The sequence below is a fragment of the Microcaecilia unicolor genome, chromosome 6 (assembly GCF_901765095.1).
Source record: "Microcaecilia unicolor chromosome 6, aMicUni1.1, whole genome shotgun sequence".
Lineage (NCBI taxonomy): Eukaryota > Metazoa > Chordata > Amphibia > Gymnophiona > Siphonopidae > Microcaecilia > Microcaecilia unicolor.
Window position 1 is genome coordinate 185,549,984 of NC_044036.1, and position 27,853 is coordinate 185,577,836.

Sequence of the window (27,853 nt, forward strand, 5' to 3'; positions counted from 1 at the left end):
TTTCTACATCCGTCTGTTCATCCTGGCCAGGTGGATGATAGTACACTCCTATCACTATCCTTTTCCCCTTAACACATGGAATTTCAATCCATAGGGATTCCGACATGTATTTTGTTTCCTGCAGAATTTTCAATCTGTTTGATTCAAGGCCCTCCTTAACATACAATGCTACCTATCCACCAAATTAATCCACACTATCACTACAATATAATTTTTACCCTGGTATGACAGTGTCCCACTGGGTATCCCACCAGGCCTCAGAGGTGCCTATTATATCTAATTTTTCATTTAGTGCAATATATTCTAACTCTCCCATCTTATTTCTTAGGCTTCTGGCATTTGCATATAGACATTTAAAACTGTTTGTTGTTCCTATTTACATCTTGCACAGTAGTTGACAGTGTTAATTTGCAATCTTTTGTCTATTTTTATTTAAGGACACCTGGTCTACTATGGCCTCTTTTACAACCTCGCTATCGGGATACCCTATCTTATCTTTGAAAGATACCTTGTTCCAAACCATGCGTTTTTGAAGGGCTGTCCGCCTTCCCCCAGATTCTAGTTTAAAAACTGCTCTATCTCCTTTTTAAATGCCAATGCCAGCAGCCTGGTCCCACCCTGTTTAAGGTGGAGCCCATCCTTCTGGAATAGGCTCTCCCTTCTCCAGAATGTTACCCAGTTCCTTACAAATCTAAAACCGTCCTCCCTGCACCATCGCCTCATCCACACATTGAGACTCCGAAGCTCTTCCTGTCTCTTGGGCCCTGCGTGTGGAATGGGTAACATTTCGGAAAATGCTACCCTAGAGATTCTGGATTTGAGCTTTCTAACTAAGAGCCTAAATTTGGCTTCCAGAACCTCTCTCCCACATTTTCCTATGTCATTGATACCCACATGTACCAACACAGCCGGCTCCTCCCCAGCACTATCTACAATCCTATCTAGGTGACGTGTGAGGTCCGCCACCTTCGCACCAGGCAGGTCACTGAACAGGCAATCCTCACATCCACCAGCCACCCAGCTATCTACACGCCTAATAATCGAATCATCAACTACAACAGCAGCCGTCCTAACCCTTCCCACCTGGGCAGTAGCTCCTGGAGACACATCCTCGGTGCAAGAGGATAGTGTATCCCCTGGTGTGCTGGTCCTGTCTACAGGATTACTTCCAGCTGCACCAGGGTGATGCTCTCCTGTTAGAAGGCCTCCTTCCTCCAAGGCAGCACAGGGGTTGCCAGATTGGAGGTAGGAATTCTCTACAATGTCCCTGTAGCAGGGGCGTAGTCACGGGCGGGCCTGGATGGGCCCAGGCCCAGCCACTTTCTCTCCAGGCCCGCAAATCCAACATCCTGCAGCTGTCGCTGCCTTTTCTCCCGCGGCTCCGCTGGGTCCGGGAAGCAGCGTTCAGCAGCGTTGCCTGCCTGCCTTTTAAAATAATTCATCACCCCAGGCTCCGCTGCATTTACTTCTTCGCCCGTTGCAAAGCGCTGCCGTTCGCACAGGCAGCTCCGCTCCCCTTTGCCGCGTCCATCTGGCCCTACGTATCCACTACAGGAAGTGGATCAGAGAGGGCCGGATGGACGCAGCAAAGGGGAGCGGAGCTGCCTGTGCGAATGGCAGCGCTTTGCGACGGGCGAAGAAGTAAATGCAGCGGAGCCTGGGAAGACAAATTATTTTAAAAGGCAGGCAGGCAATGCTGCTGAATGCTGCTTCTCGCCACGCTGGTGACTGGCGCAGGGATGAGACTTCTCAAGCCTTGGGGGCCTCCAGAAGATTCTTCAGCTGGCAGGGCCTGGAGATCCCCGCCAGTCCAGGTATTTATCTTTACGGGAGGGGGGTGGACAGAGAGGAAATATGTGGGTCATGCCCACCCAGTCCACCCCCAGGCCCACCCAAAAAATGAGGTCTGGCTACGCTACTGCCCTGTAGGCCTCCTCTGCGTACCTCTCTCAGCTCATCCGCTAATCTAGCCTCAAGAGAACGGACTTTTCTTTTAAGTAACTCATGCCACTGCTCTTAGTTACTTTGCACCCTCACCTCCACCTTGAGCCATCCTACCTGAAATATAAATCTGCCCTCAAAACTTTCCTTTTCATGGAAACTTTTGGTAAAGCTGCCTAGACACTGAATATCTATCTGTCTTACCCTCCTCTCCTACCCCTTCTCCTCTATCCCAAATGCTTTTAGCATTGTAAACCACTTCAAAGCCAGCATGGCCCACTGCAGTATATCAACACATGGTAAATAAATACACTGTATTAAATTACTATTTGTGATTTTATCATGCTGAGCTCCCTCAAATTACTATGGAGGGTGGTATTGATCTGGAGATGGTGTTGAACTTAGTGCCTTCTCTTCTAGCCACGTGCTTATCCTGTAATGGTGAAGATTATCGTGGGATGGTAGATCACACGGAGTCTGGGAGGGAATGCCAACGTTGGGACCTGCAGACTCCACACCAGCATCCATTCTGGCCAGAAAAGTATGTATGTACTGTGCCAAATGACCAATGTACCCAGGGTAGGGCAGGCACATTACCATTCAGGTAGTGACATGGGGGAGGGGCCGAACACCAGTCACGCTGAAACAATATATGTATTCTGGGAGACATAACAGCCAGAGAGAATGGAGTTAGGTGAAGAGCAATATCAGCTAGACAGTGCACACAAGCTGGGGGGAGATAATAGCAACCAGGGAGATTACGTGAGCTTGATGCAGAGTAGCAGCCATATAGGGGAGAATTCTATATATGGCACCTAAAATTCAGCACTGAAAAAGCTTATGGTTTATAGAATAGCACTTAGGTGCTGGGGTGACTCCTAAATTTAGGAGCAGCCATTTGCACCAACAAAAAAGTGGTGCAAATGACCATGCCTGAATTTACATGCGAAGCCCCAGTTACGTGCGTAATGCAAAACCATGACCATGCTTCACTCCAAAATGCCCATTTCTGCACCCCCTCATTGAGCTATGCATAAAATTTAATTTACGTGTGTACATAATTAAATCTAATTAGTGCCAATAATTTCTTGTTAAAAAGCCAGTTATTAGCACTAATTGACTCATTCAATTAAATTCCATTTGCAAATTGGGAGCACACCCAAATTTGCTTGTGGAATTTTTGGCGGCTTTTATAGAATCAGAGGGTTGTGTTCACAAGGCAGGGAAGGAAATGCAGCAGGTTACATAAGTGAGAGGCTGCTTCAGAACACCAATGACACCATTCAGACTGGTGCAGAAACTTAAAGAGAAGGAATAATCCCACCAAAAGGGGCCTCATTTTTATATGGTGATTCCCTATTGTTGTTTAGTTATCACAAAAACTATGCTTCTTTCCAGGTATCCTTATAAAAATCTAGATGATAATTACTGCAGGAATCCAGACGGCTCAGAAAGGCCCTGGTGTTACACGACAGATCCCAACATCAACCGGGAATATTGTCATATCCAGAAATGCAGTAAGGCCCGAGTGTTTCACTAGAGCATGAAATGGGATGAATGTGTGCTATGGGATGGGCAGGTCTTTTCAAAGCTTGTAGGAAGAAGTATTCTGTTTGTATTCAGCATGCAAAAATTGAAGTACCAGAAAACTTTAAGATGCTCCCCTGCAATCCTCATGACAACCTGAAGAGGGAACAGGCTTAGGAGTAATCTAAGAAAGTATTATTTCACAGAAAGGGTGGTGGAAGCGTAGAATGGCCTCCCGGTGGAGGTTGTGGAGTTGAGGACTGTGTCAGAATTTAAGCACATGGGATCGCTTAGGAAAAGGAAGGGGTTACAGAGGATGGGCCATTTGGTCTTTATCTGCCATCATGTTTCTATGGTCATGATGAGGTCAATTGGTCACTGAACAAGGTCAAAGAGTGTAAGATCAGGGTGGGATCTTGCAGAGCATGGGCCTCAAGTCAGGGCTGTGCAGGTATGATGTGGCTTTTGGGCATGGGGCAGGATGAACCTGTGTGCACAGTAGGGCTATGCAGGCTGGGGCCATGTGACTTCAAGTATTTTACAGTGCTGTAGAACACAGTAACAGTGAGTATGGATGAGAGATGCTGCCTGCAGGTTCTGCCAGATGTGCAGCTGAGTGGTTTTAAATAGTATGGATGTAGGGCGCAAGGAACAAACTTATTCATACTAACAGCTGATATCCAAGTAAGTTATCATGCAAGTAATAAGTAATGCTACTAAAAGAACATTCTGAAAACTAGGAAATAAGTTTGGTTTGGATGCAATTGTTTTCCTTGATGCACAACAGTAGGCTGTTAGCTGTGTTCCCAAGTTTCAAGTGAAAATAGCAGAAACCCCATAACCTCTCAAGCAGAAATCACCTCCCTGTGACATTGCTGTGGCTCTCTCAGGTGTAAGAATAGGAAAGAGTAGGAAGGGAAAAGGTCAGGGAGCTATGCAGGATTTTGAGGATAATATAATACAGTTTCTTGTTTCTTGACGCAGAGGTTTCCTCCTGCTGCTTGGGCTACAATTGCATGAAGCTTCAGTCATAATGGCCCATGGTTTTTCCCTGATTTATATTCTTCTCCCAACTTACTTAGTCCAGTAATTGTAGCAGCAATTTTTAGCTGACAGTCATATACAAAGGCACCTTCTGGAACAGTGAAATCATGGGCCCTAAACCCTGCCACTAGGTGCCGCCATTGTCTGATACTGGGTCTCCTTTCCCTCCCCCCACCCTTCCCCTGTTCCCTCCTCTCCCCTCCCAATGGCTGTGACTAGCATTCTGTAGTAATTTGGCTTGTTCAGTTTTCCATACTGGAGGGGATGTTTGTGAGGGGGAGGAGAGAGAGGGGGTTTGTTGATCTGTATTGTTTGTGATTTTATAAAATGACAGGTGTACAGAATATTGTTTCTTTTCGTATTTTCATAACATGTTTTTAAATATAAAATTCTGTTTGAGGCTTATGTGGATCAGATCAGACAGAGCTCGCAGGGATGTGGCAAGGACTGGAACAGAACTCACGGGGACAGGACAGAGATGGGGACAAACTTTGTTCCCGAGTCATTCTCTAGTGCATGGCCATTTACGACCTCCATATTGGAAATAGGTTTTTTTACTGCCGCAGTAGTAAGTGGCCTTGGAGTGCAGCAATTCCTCATGCCCACGCTGTGAATGCTCTGACACATTGTCAATTTTATCATTTGATTATGGGTGTAGCTTGTTTCATGTGGTGGGGAGAGGGGGCAAATGGTGGGGTGTGGCATATTATTCATTTGCACACATACATCTCATACATATTCATTATGATTATTATTTAAAAAAAAAAGACAAAAACAAACTGAGTAGGAAGCCAGTGTATCAAAAAGTGAATATATACACTTTTTTTAAAAACTGAAAATTAGCCAGCAATGGGAAGTTTCTTTTATTATGCCCCTTCTCATATGCACATGAATTAGCAAGCAAACAGCACACTTTCCTTGTCCCCTTCCCCTAGGCCTGACACCACTATCTTTGCTTCTTTCTTTCTCCCTTCCTCCCTCCTTACCCAGCACTTCTCTCCTTCTCCCACTATGGACCTTAGAAATATACAGGCTCTAGATGTTGTAGAAATGCAGTACTGGGGAGGCAAAATGGCTGACAGCAATAGCAGGTAGTTTGATAACTTCCAGAGTAATGTCTCATACAAAATAAGGGACCACAAAAACTGAAATGGAGACCTCCTTCTCCTCAGCCAAAGAAAGCCAGCCTGCTTATAGAGGCCGGAAGTAGTGCAATTCCTGTAAAAGAAAGAAATGCATTTTCTCCTGTACTCTGCTAAAATACAAACATTGATAAGATTTACATTTTTCAAAATGAACACATTCCAATCATTAAAAAGAATTAAATAATAATTTTTTTCTACCTTTGTTGTCTGGGCACTTTTCTGTATCAGTCTTCTTTCATCTGCCTTTCCATTTCTTCTCTTGCCCTTCATCCCTTCCTTCTCTATATCCATCTGGCACTGATCTTTCTTTTTAATGTTTCTTCTCTGCCTCTATATATACATATATATTTGGTATTTACCCCTCATTCTTCCTATCAACCTCTAATCTGTTTCCATTTCACCTCTTATCTACATACCAGCTTTTACCATCTCCCTCTCATCCCCTCTCCAGCAATGTCATTGCCCCCTCTGTCTGTCATTCTTTTTCCCAAGTTTCCTATTCCCCTCTGTGATAATGCGTGAACCGAGTTGGGCAGGAGGCCCTCATAAAAGTACAGCCAGACCAAGGGGAAGTGAAATAAAACTCTTTTATTAAACCATAATCATTACTGTAGCTTGTTACCCCACAGGTACAATGAACAACAAGTATTGGCTCTTTTACTCCAGAGTCAACTGTGCAGGCTTGTAAACTACTGGACCCAGAACGAATTAGTTCATATAGACCTATCTCCTTCCTGAATCAGAATATGAAATTGATGGCAGCCATACTGGTGCAGAGGCTCAATACATTCCTGCCCTTAATTATACATTCCTAGCAGGTGGGATATGTACCAGGCCGCTATGCTTCCATGAACCTGATGAGAGTTATGGGAGCATTGCATGATCATTGAGGGAATGGTGGAATATCTGCATAGTGGGGTTGGAGAAGTTGTTTGACAGCATCTCTTCAGAGTATTTATTTTGTGTTATGGGACAGTATGGTATTGAGGGCATGTTTTTGGGCTGGGTAAGAGCACTCTACATCAAGCCCTGTGCTCGTTTGCTTGTCAATAGGAGGCTCACTGATCCTTATGAGCTGCAATGCGGTACCAGACAGGGGTGTCTCCTTTCTCCACTTTTGTTGTTACTGGCCATTGAGCCCCTAGCCATTAAGATTCAGTTGTCGGACTTGGTGAAAGGAATAATAATAGGAGGAAAGGAGAGTAAAATTAGTCTCTTCATTGATAAATACTATTATACTTAGATCAGGCTCTGGTACAGTTGGACCCTGCATTGCACATAGTGCAAGTTTTCAAATTTATTCAGGGCTTATATCCAGTCAATCAAATTAATATCTGGGTGGCTTACAATCAAATATAAAGAGGGAGGGAGAATGGACATACATGTAAGTTGGGGGAGGGGTTAGAGACAGGAACGAATAGGAGGAGAGGAGGGGATGAACTACAATAAGCGATAGGAAAGGGTGGGGGGAGCACAAGAGGAAAATACAGTGTAGTTCAGGCTGGCCGACAGTGAACTCAAAGCTGGACTGAGTTAGCCATAGGCCTCAGAGAAAAGAATATAAAAAAGGAGGAAGAATGGACATACATAAAAGGGTGGGGGAGGTGGAGACAGGAAAGAATGGGAGGAGCGATGAACTATAGGAAAGGGGGGGGGGGTGAAAGCGCAAGAGTAAAAGACTGTGTAGCTCAGGCTGGACAAGAGTGAACCCGAAGCTGGACTGAGCATAGGCATAGGCCTCAGAGAAAAGAATATAAAAAAGGAGGGAGAATGGACATACCTGAAAGTGTGTGTGTGGGGGGGTGGGGGTGGAGACAGGAAAGAACGTATGGAGAGGAAGGGATGATGAACTATAATAAACAATAGGAAAGCGGTGGGGGGAGGGAGAAAGAAAGCTGTATCACTTGTCTATGGTCGCTGTCTGACTGATTAGAGCAGTACTTCAACCTCCAAGACCCTGATGCAGCAAAAACGAAACGCTGGCCACCGTCGGCTTGGGGTGTGATTATTTAAACTGCCGCAGCAGCAAATAGTGCACTTGTTGCACATGGATTCGTGCAATGGACACAGGCATAGGACAAGCCTGTCGGCATAAGTTACAAAGATAAGTGCTCTTGTTCGTATCGAAGCACATTCAATTTATTGCTTAGCTATCGAAGCACATTCAACTTATTGTTTAGCTGGAAGCTTAAAAATTCTACAAGAGACAAAGTCAATGTAATATTGCAGTAGTATTAGCAATGTATGTTTCACCACCTATATAATGTTGTGGTTTAAACTCTATCGTTGAAGGTTTTTTTTCACGTGCCAATGATGAACAGAGGATCTATTTGATCCGATTCAGCTCTACAGATAATCTTTTATCCATGAGCTTTTTGAGGCCGTTTTTCCTTCAAAACACTATTCAGTTCTGATAGCTTCCTGTCTATTTATACCATTTGGGGACACGTATTTACTTACTCTCACGATTTGTGGTTCCCATTTCCCTTTATTATTTATTTAGTGGATTCTCCAATGTAGCAGCCTTCGTTGCATTTTTTACACTGAATGATATATACCACATTGGAAGATGAGCACGTGAAAGATTCCTTAGTGTTGAATATTTTTCCTTTGTGAATGACCGTGGGGTCCTGTGAAATGTTTTGGCATAGTTTGCAGCTGGATATATTGCAAGGATGTGTGCCATTCTCTTCTTTTTGAGTCTGTGTTGGGAGCTTACTTCTAATTAGCTTGTGTTTTAAGTTGGGTGGCTGTCGGAAGGCCAGCACTGGTGGGGATGGGAATATCTCTTTCAGTAATTCATACTCCTGGAGTAGAGGCTGTAGATCTTTTATGATTTTTCTTCACTTTCCAAGCTCTAGGTTGTATGTCACTATAAGGGGGATTCTGTTTGTGGCTTTTTTTTCTTTGTACTGTAGCAGATTCTCCCTGGGTGTTTTGAGGGAGGAGGCAATATTCTTGGAGATTATTTTGGGGGAAGTCTGCAGAGACCGTACAGACAAACCACTGATCATACTATTGGAGATACAGATCAAATGGGGATAGTAAACCTCTCGAACTATCAATTATCACAGCATAAAGTCCCTGTACTCTCCAAAGGACTTTCATTTTGCCCATCCTGCAAGCTGGATGAAATTCAATTATACTCAGACCTGGAAGAATTCTTCAGAAAACTGCGCCTGAAGGCACATTTTCACAACAAAGGAACTCCCAACAGACCGGAAAACAGTTTTAAACAAAAGAACACTTATTTCACCCCACAGGATGGACAAAACAACAAGCTGGACAACTACATAGAAAGCTGCAGACACAGGGTAAAATCACAACTTTCCAGCAAACAAAAGAAACTTCTTTACAATCTTACTCCACCAGAAAGAGCGGCCATAAGAACTCTACAACATAACCAACGCATTATCATCAAACCCGCAGACAAAGGAGGCTCAATGGTGATTATGGACACACAAAAATACATTGAAGAAGGGCACAGACAGCTCTCAGATAATACATACTACAGGAAACTAACTGAGGATCCCACACAGGATTATACAAAGCAGCTGAAAGACTTTATCAGAACATTTCCTAAACAAGTACAGCCAAATCTGAAGAAATTCATACCAAACCAGCCTTCTATGGGCACATTCTACATGCTACCCAAAATCCACAAACCTGGAAACCCTGGCAGACCAATCATATTGAGTATTGGCGCACTCACGGAGGAAATATCTGGACTCATAGAGGGGATTCTGAAACCTCTCGTGCACAAAACAAACAGCTTCATACAAGACACCACAGACTTTCTGAATAAATTGAAAAATATGAAGCAATTACCACCGAGTACCCTTCTGGTCACGATGGATGTAGAATCACTATACAGCAACATTCCCCATGCGGATGGCATAGCTGCATGTGAGAAGCTCCTAAAAACATCCACACTGGACCATCAATACTCACCAGAAACTATTACAAAATTAATCAAATTTATTTTAACTCACAACTATTTCCGCTTTAACAATGATATCTATCTACAAATAATGGGCACTGCGATGGGCACTAGGACAGCACCCCAATATTCCAACCTCTTTATGGCTGAGCTGGAAGAGACATTTCTAAATATATACCAGACCAAACCCCTATGTTTCTCTCAATGTGGAAACTCAAACGCGTGAAACCATTCTTCCCGAGGGAAATATTTCGCAACCTGGTACAATCAATGGTACTAAGCCACGCAGACTATTGCAATGGAATTTATGTGGTTTGCAAAGAACAAATCATAAAGAAACTGCAGACCACCCAAAACACAGCAGCTTGGCTCATATTTGGAAAAACGCGTTTTGACAGCGCCAAACTCCTCCGAGAAAAACTGCACTGGCTTCCAATCAAAGAACGTATTGCTTTCAAAATCTGCACGACAGTTCATAAAATTATTTACGGCGAAGTCCCAGGATACATGACAGACCTCATCGACCTGCCATCCAGAAACACTAAAAAATCAGCACGATCATACCTAAACCTCCATTACCCAAGCAGCAAAGGACTTAAATACAAATCTATTTATGCATCTAGCTTTTCCTACTTAAGCGCACAACTATGGAACGCACTGCCAAAAGTAGTAAAAACTATGCTCGACCACCCAAATTTCTGGAAAGCACTGAAAACAAACCTGTTCAGAAAGGCATACCCCACCGACCCAACATAAAAAACCTGGTCACCTGCGACATAACGTAACCAAAGACCGTAATGGACATATCCTAACTCTTCCTCTTCCTCACTAAGTTCCCTAATGTATTTACTATACGTGAACCTCATTCTACCACAGTATTGCCTTTTATTTGTTCATACCGGAACTGGCTAACGCCGTTACGGTACTATGTAAGCCACATTGAGCCTGCAAATAGGTGGGAAAATGTGGGATACAAATGTAACAAATAATAATAAAATACTACCGGTACATCGATGACATTTTTATGATTTGGACTGAGGGGGAAGAAACTCTGAAACAATTTTACAATTCCTTCAATACATACCATCCTACAATCAGATTCAAAATTGACTACTCCCCAGAAAAAGTCAATTTTTTGGACACCACAGTCTCAATCAGCGATGGCTAAATACAAACATCCATATACAAGAAACCCACAGACAAATGCAGCTACCTCCACAACTCCAGCTTCCACCCTTCACATACAAAAAGATCCATTATTTACAGCCAAGCCACAAGGTACCACTGTACCTGCTCTGACCCAGGGGACAGAGACAGACACCTTGAAATCCTGACTGCATCATTCGAACAGAAAGGCTACAACCCCAAAATAATCTCCAAGAATATTGCCTCCTCCCTCAAAACACCCAGGGAAAATCTGCTACAGTACAAAGAAAAAAAGCCATAGACAGAAACTCCCTTATAGTGACATACAACCCAGAGCTTGGAAAATTAAGAAAAATTATAAAAGATCTACAGCCTCTACTCCAGGAGGATGAATTACTGAAAGAGATATTCCCATCCCCACCAGTGCTGGCCTTCCGACAGCCACCCAACTTTAAAACACAAGCTAATTAGAAGTAAGCTCCCAACACAGACTCAAAAAGAAGAGAATGGCACACATCCTTGCAATATATCCAGCTGCAAACTATGCCAAAACATTTCACAGGACCCCACGGTCATTCACAAAGGAAAAATATTCAACATTAAGGAATCTTTCATGTGCTCATCTTCCAATGTGTTATATATCATTCAGTGTAAAAAATGCAACAAAGGCTGCTACATTGGAGAAACAAGTCAGATGCTAAAGAAGAGATTTAATTTACATAGACACCATATGAAAAATGTTAGTACCTAACAGGATGTCACCTCTGTGGGGCAGCACTTTACAAAACCAGAACACTGTACCAGTGATTTCATGGTAAGAATCCTGAAAGGGAACTTTAAAACAATACAGGAACGTAATACCTTTGAAGTCAGAATGATTAAATATTTTGACACCTACCAGACAGGACTTAACAAAGATCTGGGTTTTCTAGCCCATTATAAACCATAAAATTGTACTGCTTTGTCACCCTCCTATCTCCATGCCCCTCATCCACCTGACTCTTCCTGTCTCTCACCTATCCGCCCTCATCCTGTTAGACTGTCACTGAAATGCTTTGATGTTTCACATACACATACTGTCATCTACCAACATTTGCTTATTTCCAATCTGACGAAGAAGGGCAACCTTTGAAAGCTAATCAAGAAATGTATTAAGTTATGTCCAATAAAAAAGGTATCATCTTATTTTCTTTTCCATGTTTTATTTTGTTTTATTTCTATGAATTGTCTTGGGAAGAAACAAGGGAAATCTCATCCACTAACATCTTCCTGCCCCAGGTGGAGGAACCAGGCGCCTCATAGGAGCCCTTCAGGTCATACCCCGAACCCCATAGTCTGCAAGTGGCAATCACAGCTCTCAGTTCGGGTCATTTATTGTTCTTAACTTTGATCACCTCAGGCCGACACTGCTCTGAATGTATTTGAGTTGCTGTATTACAATGTGGCTGATTCTGCTCTGGGCCAGTAGCAAGGCTAAGACGCCTGATAAAGTTAACCTGATACATTGTAAAAGTATAAAGGGACTTAAAAAATGATGCTGCAAATCCAATTCCTCAGCAGACTTGACAGTCTCATGGAGGCTCTGCTTAAAGGGAGACTGTCAGTGGGGAAGAGGGTGGGAGTGTCCCAAGTGATCTGAAAGAATGTGCAGCGCTCTGTGTTTGAAGGTCTCTTTATTCCTTTATTTTATTAATTTTTTTGAAGCAGAAAAACAACATCTCCGCCATGTGGAAATTACCAGAAGCTGCTTTAAAGGGAAAGGTGAAGGTTACAGGGGCAAAGTGAATGTCACTACTTCTGGGATCCCCTGCCAGCACTGGGATGCACAAACTCTGCATCGACACCATTTCCTGCCTGAAAAGTACCAGTGCAAGTATGTATCTTCCAAGATTGGGAAGGAAGGAGCAGGATGCACTGCCCAACTGTGAAAAGTATGAGTACAAATACATGCATATTATGCCAATCAAATAGGGGGCAGGGCAAAGTCCATAAGATTAAGAACCTAAGAATAGGAGGCAGATGGTGATACTGACAGCCATGAGCTGTAGTGTAACATGAGTAAGGGAGCTAGAAGTACTTGAGGTGCTTGGTAAGAGAGAGAGAGCTGGAGCTGGCTGGGGTGAGTGAACCTTTTCCGGAGATGCGAAGGAGGTAGAACAAGAGAACATGAAATGAGATTGAAGGGGGCCAGACTCAAGAAAAATGTCAGGAAGTATTTTTTCACAGAGAGAGTAGTGGATGCTTGGAATGCCCTCCCGCGGGAAGTGGTGGAAATGAAAATGGTAACAGAATTCAAACACGCGTGGGACAAACATAAAGGAATCCTGTTCAGAAGGAATGGATCTTAAGGAGCTTAGCCGAGATTGGGTGGCAGAGCTGGTGGCGGGAGGTGGGGATAGTGCTGGGCAGACCTATATGGTCTGTGCCAGAGCCGGTGGTGGGAGGAGGGGCTGGTGGTTGGGAGGCGGGGATAGTGCTGGGCAGACGTATACGGTCTGTGCCAGAGCCAGTGGTGGGAGGAGGGGCTGGTGGTTGGGAGGTGGGGATAGTGCTGGGCAGACTTACATGGTCTGTGCCATGAAAAGGCAGGTACAAATCAAGGTAAGATATACACAAAAAGTAGCACATATGAGTTTATCTTGTTGGGCAGACTGGATGGACCATGCAGGTCTTTTTCTGCCGTCATCTACTACGTTACATTGTATTTGCTATACTTGATGGTTGGAACTGGAGGATAGGGTTTGTGTGGAAGGTAGAAGTTTGAACTGGCTGATGAGCTATGGTATGTAGTGCAGAAGTGTGAGTGATTGTAATCAGTTGAGAGTGATGAGCATGACTGACTGGTGAAATTTTGGGTTGTGAAAGGAAGAGGATAGGAGTTGACTGCGTAAGGGGTTAAAACTGGATGTGATAGATTTTGTGCTGTAAAAGGAGGTCATTGGGTACTGTATTGAGTTGTATTGTGCAGAGGAGAAGACTGAATAACTTCATGAACTGTGAGGGTGTGCAGAGAGATGGGGCTGTTTGGTGTTGCGGAGTTGTGTAGCACTTTGGGAATGCCCTCACACGGGAGGTGGTAGAGATGAAAACGGTAATGGAATTCAAACATGTGTGGGATAAACACAAAGGAATCCTGTTTAGAAGGAATGGATCCAGGGAATCTTAGCGGAGATTGGGTGGCAACACCGGTAACTGGGAAGCAAAACCAGTGCTAGGCAGACTTCTACAATCTACACCCTGATTGTGACTGAATATATATGGATGGGCTTGAGTGTAAATTTTAAGGGGCTTCGACATTAGCTTCAGAACTTTTAGTACAAGAAGAGTGCTGGGCAGACTTCTACGGTCTGTGCCCTGAGAAAGGCAGGGACAAATCAAACTCGGGTATACATATAAAGTATCACATACCATGTAAAATTAGTTTATCTTGTTGGGCAGGCTGGATGGACCGTACAGGTCTTTATCTGCCGTCATTTACTACACTAGCTATGCTGAGTTGTGTAATTGTACAGGAAATGGGAGCTAGCTGTGATGTGTTTTAGGTTTGTGCAGAGCATTCAAGCTATAGTAAGTTGTAGAGTTGTGCAAGGGGGGGTCGGGGCTAACAGTGGTGAATTGTGTTATGTCTTTCAGAGGACTGGAAGAAAATTACTGCCGAAATCCGGATGGCTCAGAAGCTCCCTGGTGTTTCACAACTCTCCCAGGAATGCGTGCGGCTTTTTGTTTCCAAATTAAACGATGTACTGATGATGTGGAGGTAGAAGGTAAGTCAAGAGCCATGAAGCCTCCTCCCCGTTCATCATTCTTTGTGAGAGTGAATTAGTGCTACTAACATGTGTCCTTATACTGTACTTATATAATTTTCTACTGTGGAAACACCAGATTGAAATGTGCCACAAGAAATTCAGAGAGAAATTTTCAAAGACTTTTTTTTGGTCTGTAGAATTGGGTTATTTGAAAACTGACCACTCTCTGTACACAATGTGTATACTTTTTATCCACACTGAGCAGTGGCATTCCTGGCGCAGGGACAGATTGAAGGTTGCAGCAACACTACTACTACTTATCATTTCTATAGCGCTACTACACGTATGCGGTGCTGTACACTTGAACATGAAGAGAGAGTCCCTGCTCGACAGAGCTTACAATCTAATTAGGACAGACAAACAGGACAAACAAGAGATAAGGGAATATTAAAGTGAGGATGATAAAATAAGGGTTCTGAACAAGTGAACAAGGGTTAGGAGTTAAAAACAGCATCAAAAAGGTGGGCTTTTAGCTTAGATTTGAAGACGGCCAGAGATGGAACTTGACGTACCGGCTCAGGAAGTCTATTCCAGGCATAAGGTGCAGCAAGATAAAAGGAACGGAGTCTGGCGTTAGCAGTGGAGGAGAAGGGTGCAGCTAAGAGAGATTTGCCCAGTGAACGGAGTTCCCAGGGAGGAGTGTAGGGAGAGATGAGAGTGGAGAGGTACTGAGGAGCTGCAGAGTGAATGCACTTATAGGTCAATAAGAGGAGTTTGAACTGTATGCGGAAACGGATAGGAAGCCAGTGAAGTGACTTGAGGAGAGGGCTAATATGAGCGTAACGACACTGGTGGAATATTAGTCGTGCAGCAGAATTTTGAACAGATTGGAGAGAGATGGCTAAGTGGGAGACCTGTGAGAAGCAAGTTGCAATAGTCTAAGCGAGAGGTGATAAGAGTGTGGATGAGGGTTTTGGTAGTGTGCTCAGAAAGGAAAGGGCGAATTTTGCTGATATTATAGAGAAAGAAACGACAGGTTTTAGCAGTCTGTTGAATATGTGCAGAGAAGGAGAGGGAGGAGTCGAAGATGACCCCAAGGTTACGAGCTGATGAGACAGGAAGGATGAGAGTGTTATCTACAGAAATAACGGGGGAGGAGGAGAGGTTGGTTTAGGGGGAAAGATAAGAAGCTCAGTATTGGTCATGTTTAGTTTCAGATGGCGCTGAGACATCCAGGCAGCAATGTCAGACAGGCAGGCTGATACTTTGACCTGGATTTAGGCTGAGATTTCTGGTGTGGAGAGGTAGATCTGGGAGTCATCAGTGTAAAGATGATACTGAAAACCATGGGATGAGATCAGAGTACCAAGGGAAGAAATATAGACGGAGAAAAGAAGAGGTCCCAGGACAGATCCGTAAGGTACACCAACTGACAGTGGGATAGAAGTAGAAGAGGACATATAATAGGCTGATGTAGTAAGACTAGTTAAAAATCTGCTTAGACTTTGAACATACATTTTTTGACGTTCATGTTAAGTTTTTTTTTTTTTCTCCAAGGACAAGCTGGGTGATATTATCCAATGGAGCCCAGAGTGGGAATTGCTTCCTGACAACCATTCCATAAACCTTTGAGAGCGGCTCACTGTGCATGGGTATGCCTTCCCACCCACCACCGCTGTGTGGGACCAGATCAGTCTGTGGTTTTACCAAAGCCTGGTTGGGACAATCTCAGCTTCTAGTTCCCTGCCCTTATGGCTTGGATTTTGAAAGGTTAGAGGTGGACTCCTTAAACCTACTGGAGAGTGTCTGTTGCGTTCCGCTTGCTTCCAGGAGAGATTCTAATAGGAGGTAATACAGTTTCAAATGGAAGAGGTTTGCCATTTGGTGTGAAGGCAAGGGCCTAGATTCTTATTCCTGTCCTACACAAAAACTGCTTGAATACCTTCTACACTCTCTGAGTCGGGTCTTAATACCAACTCAGTAATGGTTCATCTGAGCACAGTTGGAGCTTTTTATCACCGTCTAAGAGTAAGCCCATCTCTGCTTATCCTTTAGTTGTTTGCTTCATGAGGAGCTTACATTTCCTAAAACCTCTGATCAAGCCCCACAGTATCATAGGACTTCAACATTTTCTCTACCCAGCTGATGGATGCTCCTTTTGAGCCACTGGATACCTGTCACCAGAAGTACCTGATTGTTTTTGGTGGTGGTCACTTCAGCCATCAGTGAGCTCCAGGCTTTAGTATCAGCTTCACCTTATACAAAGTTTTACAACAGAGTGGTTTTGGGCATGCATCTTAAGTTCCTTCCTAAGCTGATGTCTGAGTTCCATCTTAATCAGTCAAATGTACTGCCAACATTTTTCCCAAGACCACATGACCAATCAAGGTGAAAGCTCACTGCACACTGGACTGCAAGAGAGTCTTGGCCTTCTAACTGTAGTGGACTAAAGCTGATAGAAAGTCCACACAGCCTTTTGTTTCTTTTGACTGCAACAGGATGGGAACTGCCATTGGTAAATGCAATATTTCAAATTGGCTCGCAGACTGCATCTTCTTTACTTATGCCCAGACTGGGCTGACTCTGAAGGGTCATGTCATGGCTCATGTCAGAACCATGATGGCATCGGTAGCTCATGTCAGATCAGCCTCAGTCCATACATTCAGCTTTCACCCCCTCTACAGCTTCTGTTGCTGTCTCTTCTTTGCCAGTCTTCTATTTCTTGATCTATCTTTCTCCAACCTCTTATTCTCCTCTGTCTTTCACTTTTTCCTTAGTCTCCCATTTCTACCCTCTGTAGTCTCTCACTCCTTATCTACCTTCTCTCATTCTCTTAGTGCCAGTTGCTTAATCCCTCTTGACATACTGCCTTTTTCTTCTGTTGTTTACCCCCTACCCAGCTTCATTCCCTCTTTTACCTTCTCCCTAGCTCCATTTCCAAACAATCTGACTCCCTTTACAGACCTCAGTCTTTTACCTATTCCATAATTCCCTTTCCTCTGCTTCCTTCTCCTCCACAATCCACCCACGTCCTTCATACTATCTAGAAGAGAACCAAAAAAGAGGTAACTATAATCTGCATGGAATATCAAGCAGGCCACAAGAAGCAGAAAACACGTCTTCTAGTGCTGAACAAACTTTATTCCACTCAGTTTGGAACATACAATGCCCAGCGTGGCCATGTTTCGCCTTCCTAGAGCCTGCATCTGGGGCTTGTTTATTTACACCTTATATTTGTGTAAACAAAGAAACTGACACCTGTTATAAAAAGAATAATCAAAAATTTTTTATTTTTTCAACTGTCCTCCGTCGGACAGAGGCAGCGTGGGAACACCACACTGGAAGCAGAGTCTGCTTACACAATATATTTTTAGCAATAATACAGAGATATATTTGCTCAGCAGTAATACAGAGATATATGCTTGCTCAGCTTTGCTTTGCTTAAGATACTTATCTTCTCCTCAGTTTAAATACACTTACATTCATACTGCACCCAATGTGTGCACGTCAGCAACCCTTTTCTTTGAAGCTTGTTCTCACATTCCTTATCTACAAATGTCTGCAAGCAACATTCCTTCTGTCCCCCCCTTACACAGCCTCCTGTCTCTGTTTCACACCAGGCTGCTCAAGGTTGATTCTATGACTCCCTCATTGTTTTCACAGGTTTGTGACTCATAGGTCTTTTGCCTTAATACTTGCACTTCACTGACCATAGGAACTTTATACTGTTCAACGGTTTCTCATTATATTTATGTAGCATGTTCATTATTATTAACAGGCTTAAGCTAAACATCTTTATCTTTCAAAACGGTTAGTTCATTATTCAACGTTTTGCCTGATTTGGCTTTTTACTAGATGTCTGTATAATTAACATGAGATCAAGGGAACAATGATTTAAAATAGCCTCCCACTTACTCATAAATTCAGTATCTTCAGTGAACATTTTCGGTTCTTTATTCATTCTTAACCCGCTACGGATGCATTCAAATCTACAACAATCTAATAATGTTGAAGCATACAATTCAGTTCTAACTAATCTCTTACTACGTTTAATTATTTCTTCCCAATCGGAAATATAATCATCCTCAATCATTTCCACTTCACTATCTTTAAAGAAAGGTTCTTTAGGCAGCAATTTTTGTAACAGGTCATCTCTAGAGTTAAGCATATCCTTCCAAGGGGAGAAAGACATTGTTCCTCAACAGCCAAACAGGGAGAACCAAAAAGAGGAAACTATAATCTGCAGATAATATCAAGCAGTCCACAAGAAGCAGAAAACGTGTCTTCTATTCCACTCAGTGTGGAACATACAATGCCAAGTTTTGCCTTACTTTTTTGTAATGCTCAGATACAATACATTAAAGTAATCCAGGTTTGAAAAAAAACAAATGGTTTTCCTTCTAAACATATCCCATGCATTTTTTAATTCTGTTACTGTTTTCATCTCCACCACCTCCCGCGGGAGGATATTCCAGGTATCTACAACCCTTTCCGTGAAAAAATACTTCCCGACATTATTCCTAAGTCTGCTCCTTTTCAACCTCAATTCATGTCCTCTAGTTCTACCACATTTCCGTCTGGAAAAAGGTTGGTTTGCGGATTAATACCTTTCAAATATTTGAACGTCTGTATCATGTCACCCCTGTTTCTCCTTTCCTCCAGGGTATACATGTTCAGATCAGTAAGTCTCTCCTTGTACGTCTTGCAACGCAAATCCCATACCATTTTTGTTGCTTTTCTTTGAACAGCTTCATGCCTTTTTACATCCTTAGTAAAATACGACCTCCAAAACTGAACATGATACTCCAAGTGGGGCCTCACCAATGACTTGTAGAGGGGCATCAGCACCTCAGTTCTTCTATTGGTTATACCCCTTTCTGTGCAGTCTAGCATCCTTCTGGCAACAGCCACTGCCATGTCACACTGTTTTGTCACTTTCAGATCCTCAGACACCACCCCGAGGTCCCTCTCTTGAGCCGAGTTTACCAATTTTCCCCCTCCTATCTGATATATCTCATTTAGATTTCTGCACCCCAAGTGCATCACTCTGCACTTCTTGGCATTAAATTTCAACTATTAACTACAAAACTGGGTCAATTACATAAACCAAACCTGTGCTATAAATATTCCCCAAATATACACAGGAAAATATCTTCTAAACTTAATTCTTAAGTTCCTATGCATTAATAGTCGTATACTCCCACATTACACTTAGACATTATGAGAAGAAGGTGATAGTGACCATCTAAGACAACATACGAAGATTTTATTATAAAATATTGTGACAGAATCATGTAAACATCATAAACCCAATATTAGAACATATATAAACCCAGGCCCAAACAGTTGCTCAGAGGAATGTTGTAATCCAATAAAGCTGTGTATATCAAAGTGATGATCAAATCTCATCATCTGTGTAGTTTAAACTCTTGCACTGTATAAACAAAAAAACAGAACGTTTCTGAAATAGCAGTCCTGTCTCCGTGGTAAATCCAAGCAACGATTCTCATCCCTCGTTCACCAGGATAGGACTGTGTTTTAAGTGGTCCTGTTTATGCGGTTATGCCAGCTGGTTAAGTGTTGAACATTGGCAATTAACCAGCTAAGTGCTGATTTTGCCCCTGGAACGCTCACAAAGTAGCCAGTTTTGGCTTAGGTGTTAACTGGCATTTTCAGTGGCTCTATACAGTTAAGTGCTGCTGGATGTGCCTGGTTAGTCCAGGACAAGCGATTTAAGTGGCCAGGAGCCATTTCTGGCCATTTAATTAGCTTTGAATATCGACCCCAAAAGTTTCAGAATTCTGTTATCAAAGTCATGGGATAATTTGAATATTTTGGGATCCTTTTGGACGTTCAGTTTATCCGGCACTCAGTTGCATTGAGCTTGTGCTGCCCCGAGTCTTCAGATACAGCAGCCTGAAGCTTAGCCAGGAACCACAGACTTTGCTCTGTCCAGAGCCTTGTGCACATGCACCCTGATTCTAGGTATCACTATCATGTGATTAACAGAATTGTCTGAACATAGCACTATCTCTGTGCTATCCCCAACTCTTCGGAAACCTTGGGGCCATTTTACTAAGCCATGTAAGCACTTACGCACACCCAATGCACATCAATTCCAAGTTACCGCCCGGCTACCGCATGGCCCGGGCGGTAATTTCATTTTTGACTGTATCAGAAAATATTTTTATTTTCTGGCATGCGGGTGGTAATTGGAATTTGATGCGTGTTAAGCATTACCGCCTGGTTAACGCGTGAGACCTTACCGCTAAGTCAATGGCTGGCGGTAAGGTCTCAGACCCAAAATGGATGCGTGCCAATTTTCATTTTGCTGCATGTCCATTTTCGGCCCCCCTTCCCCAAAAGGCATTTTATACAGGTGTGCTGAAAAATGATTCTGTTCGTGGCCAAAACACGCGCCTACACTACCACAGGCCATTTTCAGCGCACTTTAGTAAAAGGACCCCCTTCTTTGAAAACACTTCCATTCTCAGTGCTAAAATGTGGTTTGTCACTCCGTGACCGAGTAAAACCAGCTTTCTGCTGAGTGAGAAAAAGGTGTATGGTGCTTTGATGGGATCTATTCATTTTTACTTTGGGTAGCCTGAGGAGCAGAAACCAGAGCCAGGAATGGAACCCAGGTCCCCACCAGGCTGTGCAGAACTTTTGCCACTGAATAAGTTGGGTTTGCCACATGAAATAAGCTTTTCATTGTAAGTACATAAAAAGAAACAGTGCTAAAACAAATTTTTACGATGTGATGCTGTTTCTGTCCTCAGATTGTTACCATGGAAATGGAGAACTATACAATGGCCACGTCAGTAAGACACGGAAGGGAATCACCTGTCAGAAATGGTCAGAGCAGCTGCCTCACAAACCTCAGTAAGTGTCTAAACTCTACAGCAGACTTGTTTTCTGCTCTCACAGACTGTGATTCCAAGATTATCCTGAAGGGGTTCTGCTGCAAGCTAAACAGCTGGAACATCACAGAGCAGGTGCAGCATACGCAGCAGCCGTGCAAGCTTACCTCGTACATAGCCAAAGGCAGAAGAATTAGCATAATTTCAGTTCTATTAAATATTATATATCTTGTATTGATAATTGGGCAACCAGGCATTTTCTGTCCTTAAATAAACAAAAGACTAAGGGCTCTGTTTACTAAGCCTCGCTAAAACTTTACATGCACTAATGCTAGAGACACTCATAGGAATATATGGATGTTAGTGCACATTAAAACAATAGTTTCCTTAGTAATCAGGGCCCTAAGTTACTCTGGTTTGGTGATAAAATCCCAAATAGCTTTGTTTTGGCTTCAGATTAAATTTTAAAAATTGAGGGTTTTCCAGAGTACTAGGGGTCATTTTAGATTCCACTGTTTCATTTATCGTTCAGGCTGTTCTTCCTAGGTTGCATTATCTTTGTTTATACTTCTTTGGGAATATTTACTTTCGACATCCCTACTTTGGCTTCCTGGAGCTTGTGTCCTTGACGTGAAGTTTTATTTTCTAAGCAGTCTAATATACTAAGTCTAAACTCCGGGTCAGCCCTTTTTTTTATATGGGTAAGCAAGAGGCTCATTCACTGTCAAGAAATTGTAAATCATACTGTGCAAATGTTTAAACTGTCCCCTAGGAAAGTAATTATTTATAGTGACTAAATTTATACTACTTAGCATTAGTGTGAGATAGGAACTATTGAATAATAGCAGCAAGAGTGAAAGCATGTTAAGTTTCTCTGTTTATCATTGAGACAGTGCTGCCGATCTCTTAGCTACCTGTCGTGTGTTGTAATTAATTGTCCACAGCATTAAGTCATATCAGCTGTGCATAGCAACCTTTTGGTTTATTGTCACTGTGAATTATTGGTTGCCATATCATTACAGTCAGGTAATCACAGCAGCTCCCTCGGAAGCCTAGTGAGGCTTCTGTGGTTACGGAGCCTGCAGAATTAAAAACCCAACTCTTTAGAGGAGTCACGTGATGCGTTGCGAGTGAAGGGTGTAGCGCTGCTTCGCTCCGAGGTCCCCGCTCCGTTTACTGCCAATTGTGACTGATTGCTGCCTGTAGCGAAGCAGTTTTTCTTCCGATGCGCTGTGGGAACAGCGTATGGACAAATACATGATATCGATGCCTGCAGGGAGCTCAAAAAAGACTGTGAAAGCAGAGAGGGAGAAGGTGGCGTTGGCAGGAGGAGAATCCAAGATGGCGAGTGGCGCCGCGTGTGCGGGAGATGAATTCTCAGCTAAACAAATGGAGCAGATTACAGCTGCAATGGGAGCAGCGCTGGAGCCGAGATTTACAGAGCTGAATGGGCGATTTGAAAAGCTGGATACCATGCTGCTAGAATCTAACAAGCGGCTGACAGAGGTGGAGCGGAGAGTCTCTGACATGGAAGACACCTGGACCCGCGTGGCGCCAGAACTCGTCCAATTGAAAGAGAAACTGCAGACACAGCAAGACAAGATAGAGGATCTAGAGAACCGAGCTCGCAGGAGTAATTTAAGAATTGTGGGTTTGCCAGAAAAGCTACCAGAGAAGAACTTAAGTTTCCTGTTAGAGCAGTGGCTCATTAAAGAGTTTGCCCTGTCAGATAGTTACGGTCCACTGTGCATTGAGAGAGCGCACAGGCTGGGCTGACTGAAGCAGGAGAGTCCAAAGCCACGCGTTGTGATTATTAAGATTCACAACTACTCCCACAAAGAAGAGATATTGCTTGGATACAGGGCAAAAAGAGACACACTGAGGTATGATGGTGTGCAGATCCGTATTTTTCAGGACTACTCAGCGGGGGTGCAGGAGAGGAGACGCCGCTTCCACCCTCTCTGCACCTCTCTGGTGGAAAAGAAAATCAGATTTAAGCTGCTTTACCCTGCCACATTAAAGGTGCTGCATGAAGGCACGTGGTCCTCATTTGATTCGGTGCAGGGAGCAACGGAGTTTCTCAATCGTACTGGGAAGGTGGCTGCACCGGAGGATGCAATTAAGAGATGAACTGGGACTGCCTTGACAATTTTGGCAGTAATGTGCACGAACGATAAGTATTTGCAACTAATGGGAGCTCACCTACATGAACTATGAACAGTTCTTGAGCGAACGGGGATCTGAAGGATCTAGTATGGCGGGGAATGGGGCGGGGACTTCAGCATTTTGTGACTCTTCTGGATGAGTATCTCATTCCAGTTATGGGTGGTAGTCATGGGGGTTTGGGGGGCGGAGGGAGGGTGGGAGGAGGGGGAGGGGGCATGGGAAGGATGTTGCTGGGCGGGGGGGGGGGGGGGGGGTTGGCTGGAGGGGGGGCTATGGGGATGAGTGTAAAGGTATTACTGTACTATGGATGTGGGGAGTCATTTTGTGGGGGTTGGGGGTGGGTAGAGGAACATGTGTGTGTTGTGCTTCTAAGGGGGAAGTTGTACAGGCTGGTCGTTGTGTCAGTTTTAGGTTACCAACGGGCTTGAATATGTTCTTTGGATGGGATCCGGGGGTAGGCTGGGCCCCTGGATTCACCGAAATGAATGGTTGTGGCTATCTAGCACTTCATGGGCTGGGATGTCTAACTGTAAAATAGTCACCTGGAATGTGGGGGGCATCACATCTCCGACCAAAAGAACTAAAATACTGTCTCATTTAAAGCGCCTTAAGGCAGACATAGCCTGTCTTCAAGAAACCAGACTGTCTGGGGAAGAACATGCCAAGCTGTGCAGATCCTGGGTGGGGCAAGTTCACTCTGTATCATCGGGAGGTAGAAGGAGCGGTGTGGCTATCTTATTTCACAAGAAGTTGGTAGTAACATCGGAGGTATTATTGCAGGATCCCATGGGTAGATATATTTTACTAAAGTTGTGGTTGCAAGGCAGGGAAGTGTATCTACTGACCATATATGCCCCAACCCCCTATGATAAGAAATTCTTCCCGGAGTTATTAAGGGCCCTTCTACCATATCAGGGTAAAAACCTTATCCTTACGGGGGACATGAATACTCTGCTTGATCCCGAACTGGACTGTACGGGTGCTCGCAGCTCCGGGAATGTGGGAGGACCGGAGCGGGGGGTATTGCAGGAGTTTGCGGCTACACTAGATTTAGTGGATGCCTGGAGGGTCCCTACATCCTGGGGAGCGAGACTTCTCTCACAGGTCTCGGGCTCATGGATCTTGGGCAAGACTGGATTATATTTTTACATCGTCATCGCTTTTTCCCTTTGTTTTGGAATCTCACTTGGAGGAAGTGGTGGTTGCAGATCATGCCCCTGTTTGGGTAGAATTGGAATCGTCTGGTAACTTTAGACCTGTTCTGAACTGGCGATTCCCGGGTTACCTGGTTAGGGACACAGAGTTTCAGGAGTTTGTGAGGGGGCGGTGGGGGGAGTACGTTTCCCACAATGAGCAGCACAAAACTAACCCTCTATTGTTTTGGTGCGCGGCTAAGGCTGTTTTGCGAGGCGAGATAATATCCTATATGGCTGCTCGGCGTAAGAAGGTCACAGCTAGCCTCATAAATTTACAGGGGCAATTGAGAAAGGCCAAGCTTTTAAGTCTTCATTTTCCGACTCAAGATAACAAAGACGCATATGTGGCACTGCAGGTGTCTATTAATACTTTACTGCATGAGCACACACAGCGTGGATGGCTATATCAAAAGTATCGTTTCCACAGATTTGGGAATCGCACGGGTGGATTGTTAGCACGCTTGGTTAAGACCAAGGGGGGCTCCCGGACTATCACGGCCCTGAGAGAAGCCACGGGAGTGGTGGTAAACTGACCTGAGCGATTACTTCAGATATTGCAGGAGCATTTTCAGACTGTCTATAGGGAGGGAGAGCCGGTAGATAAAGATAAAGTGAAGGAATTCTTGGCTCGGGCGGGGATGCCCCAATTGTCAGCGCAGGCGGTGGCAGAGTTGGATATGCCGTTTCAGATGAGAGAGCTGCAGAGAGCAATTAAGGGATTGCGACCTCATACTGCGCCTGGAGAAGATGGTTTTTCGGGAGAATTCTTCAAACTGATGCAGGCTCATGTTGGAGGCGCGTTGCTTGATTACTTACAGGCGATTATACAGGCGGGTGCAATCCCAGGTAGGGAAAACACGGCTCTTATCTCGCTTATACTAAAGCCGGGCAGACCCTCAGATGATCCAGCATCGTATAGACCGATCTCTCTGATCAATGTGGACATTAAACTCCTCTCGAAGATGATGGCCACTAGATTGGCTAAGTTGATCACAGAGGTGGTTGGTGCCGCGCAGGTGGGGTTTATTCTTCAAACTGATGCAGGCTCATGTTGGAGGCGCGTTGCTTGATTACTTACAGGCGAATATACAGGCGGGTGCAATCCCAGGTAGGGAAAACACGGCTCTTATCTCGCTTATACTAAAGCCGGGCAGACCCTCAGATGATCCAGCATCGTATAGACCGATCTCTCTGATCAATGTGGACATTAAACTCCTCTCGAAGATGATGGCCACTAGATTGGCTAAGTTGATCACAGAGGTGGTTGGTGCCGCGCAGGTGGGGTTTATTCCTCGTAGGCAGTCGGTTATACACGTCCGTAGAATTCTACTGGCTATGGCACATAGCAAGTATACTCAGTCACCTTTGTTAGTGGCCAGTTTGGATGCTGCTAAAGCTTTCGATCAGGTAGACTGGGGGTACTTGTTTCATGTCTTAGAATGGATGGGATTCCCTAAAGGGTTTCTGAGGGCTATACAGGCGCTTTATTCTGGCATGAGGGCGCAGGTTGTGGCAAATGGGAGTCGGTCAGCATCGTTTGCAGTGCAACGTGGCACACGGCAGGGTTGCCCCTTATCACCACTTTTATTTGACCTTTCCTTGGAACCCTTGTTGCTGCTCATCAACAAGATACCAGAGATCCGGGGTGTTAATGTTGGCGGGGAGGAGCTTAGAGCACTGGCGTATGCGGATGACATCATGCTGCTGCTTGCGGAGCCTCAGTCTTCCCTAGAGCATGTTTTAACGGAGATGGTGCAATATGGTGCATTGTCTGGGTTCTCACTTAATCTTCAAAAATCGTGTGCGCTGGCGTTGGAGGACGAGGTGATGCAGGCATGGGACGGTCAATTTCCGCTCCGATGGGAAGCTGAAGCGTTAAAATATTTGGGGATATTTATCCCTAGAGACTTAGCTTCACTATACGAACGTAATGTTAAGGTGCTCTTGGAGATGACGGAAAAGCAGTTGACGGTGTGGCAAGCGTTGCCTTTATCGCTATGGGGAATGTATAATTATACTACAGCAAGAGGCCCTCACTGGATGCCCACCGGAAGGGTGGAAGGCCAGATTTTAGGACTCAGGCTGTAAAATGCCCAGCTAGGTTTAAAAATCTATGACTGGCTGAGCAAGGACTTGCTTTTCCTGCAAGTTAATATGTGTTCTAGCTTGAGACCTATCCACTGGAATAGTGGTGGGCCAAGCTACATAGCTTTAAACAGCTGAAGAGCACTGACTAGGCCTGAAACCAGCTGATGGCCTTATAGCAGAGAGCCTGCAAGAGTCTTAATGAAATCTGGTACAACTTTCAAATTGAATGTAACACATACGATGTAGAAATTATGGACGAAAATGGAAAGTTTGGTTTGTAAGATGGAGAATGTTTTTAATAAGTTGGCACCCAGATCACAAGATGATATAAGACAGAGATGTCCATGTTTTGATGTTTGGATGTCCGTATCTAGGGAGATGTCCATGTTTGGATGTCCGTATCTAGGGAGATGTTGACAAAAAGGGAAATTGCGCAATAACTTGCAATAGCTAAAACGGAACTTCATAAGAACAAATTGTTGACAAAAAAGGAAATTGCGCAATTCCCATAGACTTGTATTAGGACCAGATACTATATAAGGAAGGGCATCAGATAGATCGTTGGAGGTTCTCCCCAACGCATCTAGGACGCAGAGCTCCGGTCAGCTGAATCCAGAATTTGTCTGATGAATGTATCTGATTAAAGTCTGATTTGCAAATAAACTCTTCATTCCAAATGATGATTTGTGGGCTTCACTTAATGATGAAAGGCTGTAAGTATAAATGCTTTTGCTACATCAGGCTATCATTCGCTGCATTATATAACCTGTAGCCTAAATCCAGTTTGTCATAAGGCTGGTATCTATTCCTTGCCAGTGCTGAGAGGCGGACTAATGCGGGTATTTGAGACCTAACGTCTCTCTCAGTGGCAATTCCTTTTAAAACCTCATAACTCCTGGATTACCCCAGTACTAGTGTTATTTAGAGATGGAGTCAGATTGAGGTCACTCTAGCCTTCTTGGGGGGCTCGGGACCCCCCAATTCTCAACATTGGTGACCCCGACCGCGCTGTTCAATATGATGGTTGTACCGAAGTGGGTATATGTTTTTCAAC

At 44.0% G+C, this 27,853-nt stretch overlaps 1 protein-coding gene across 4 annotated transcripts in view; it reads left to right on the plus strand.

Moving 5' to 3' along the window:
- Positions 1 to 27,853, plus strand: part of MST1 (macrophage stimulating 1) — a 149,230-nt gene that overhangs the window by 45,476 nt on the left and 75,901 nt on the right. For 3 of the 4 annotated variants that reach the window (XM_030207142.1, XM_030207139.1, XM_030207141.1), the window contains exons 6-10: positions 2,362 to 2,482; positions 3,340 to 3,458; positions 12,448 to 12,616; positions 14,377 to 14,507; positions 21,269 to 21,371. In XM_030207142.1, the coding sequence (XP_030063002.1) occupies positions 2,362 to 2,482; positions 3,340 to 3,458; positions 12,448 to 12,616; positions 14,377 to 14,507; positions 21,269 to 21,371 (643 nt within the window). The remainder of the gene's footprint in view (positions 1 to 2,361; positions 2,483 to 3,339; positions 3,459 to 12,447; positions 12,617 to 14,376; positions 14,508 to 21,268; positions 21,372 to 27,853) is intronic. The other variant, XM_030207140.1, reaches the window with a different exon arrangement.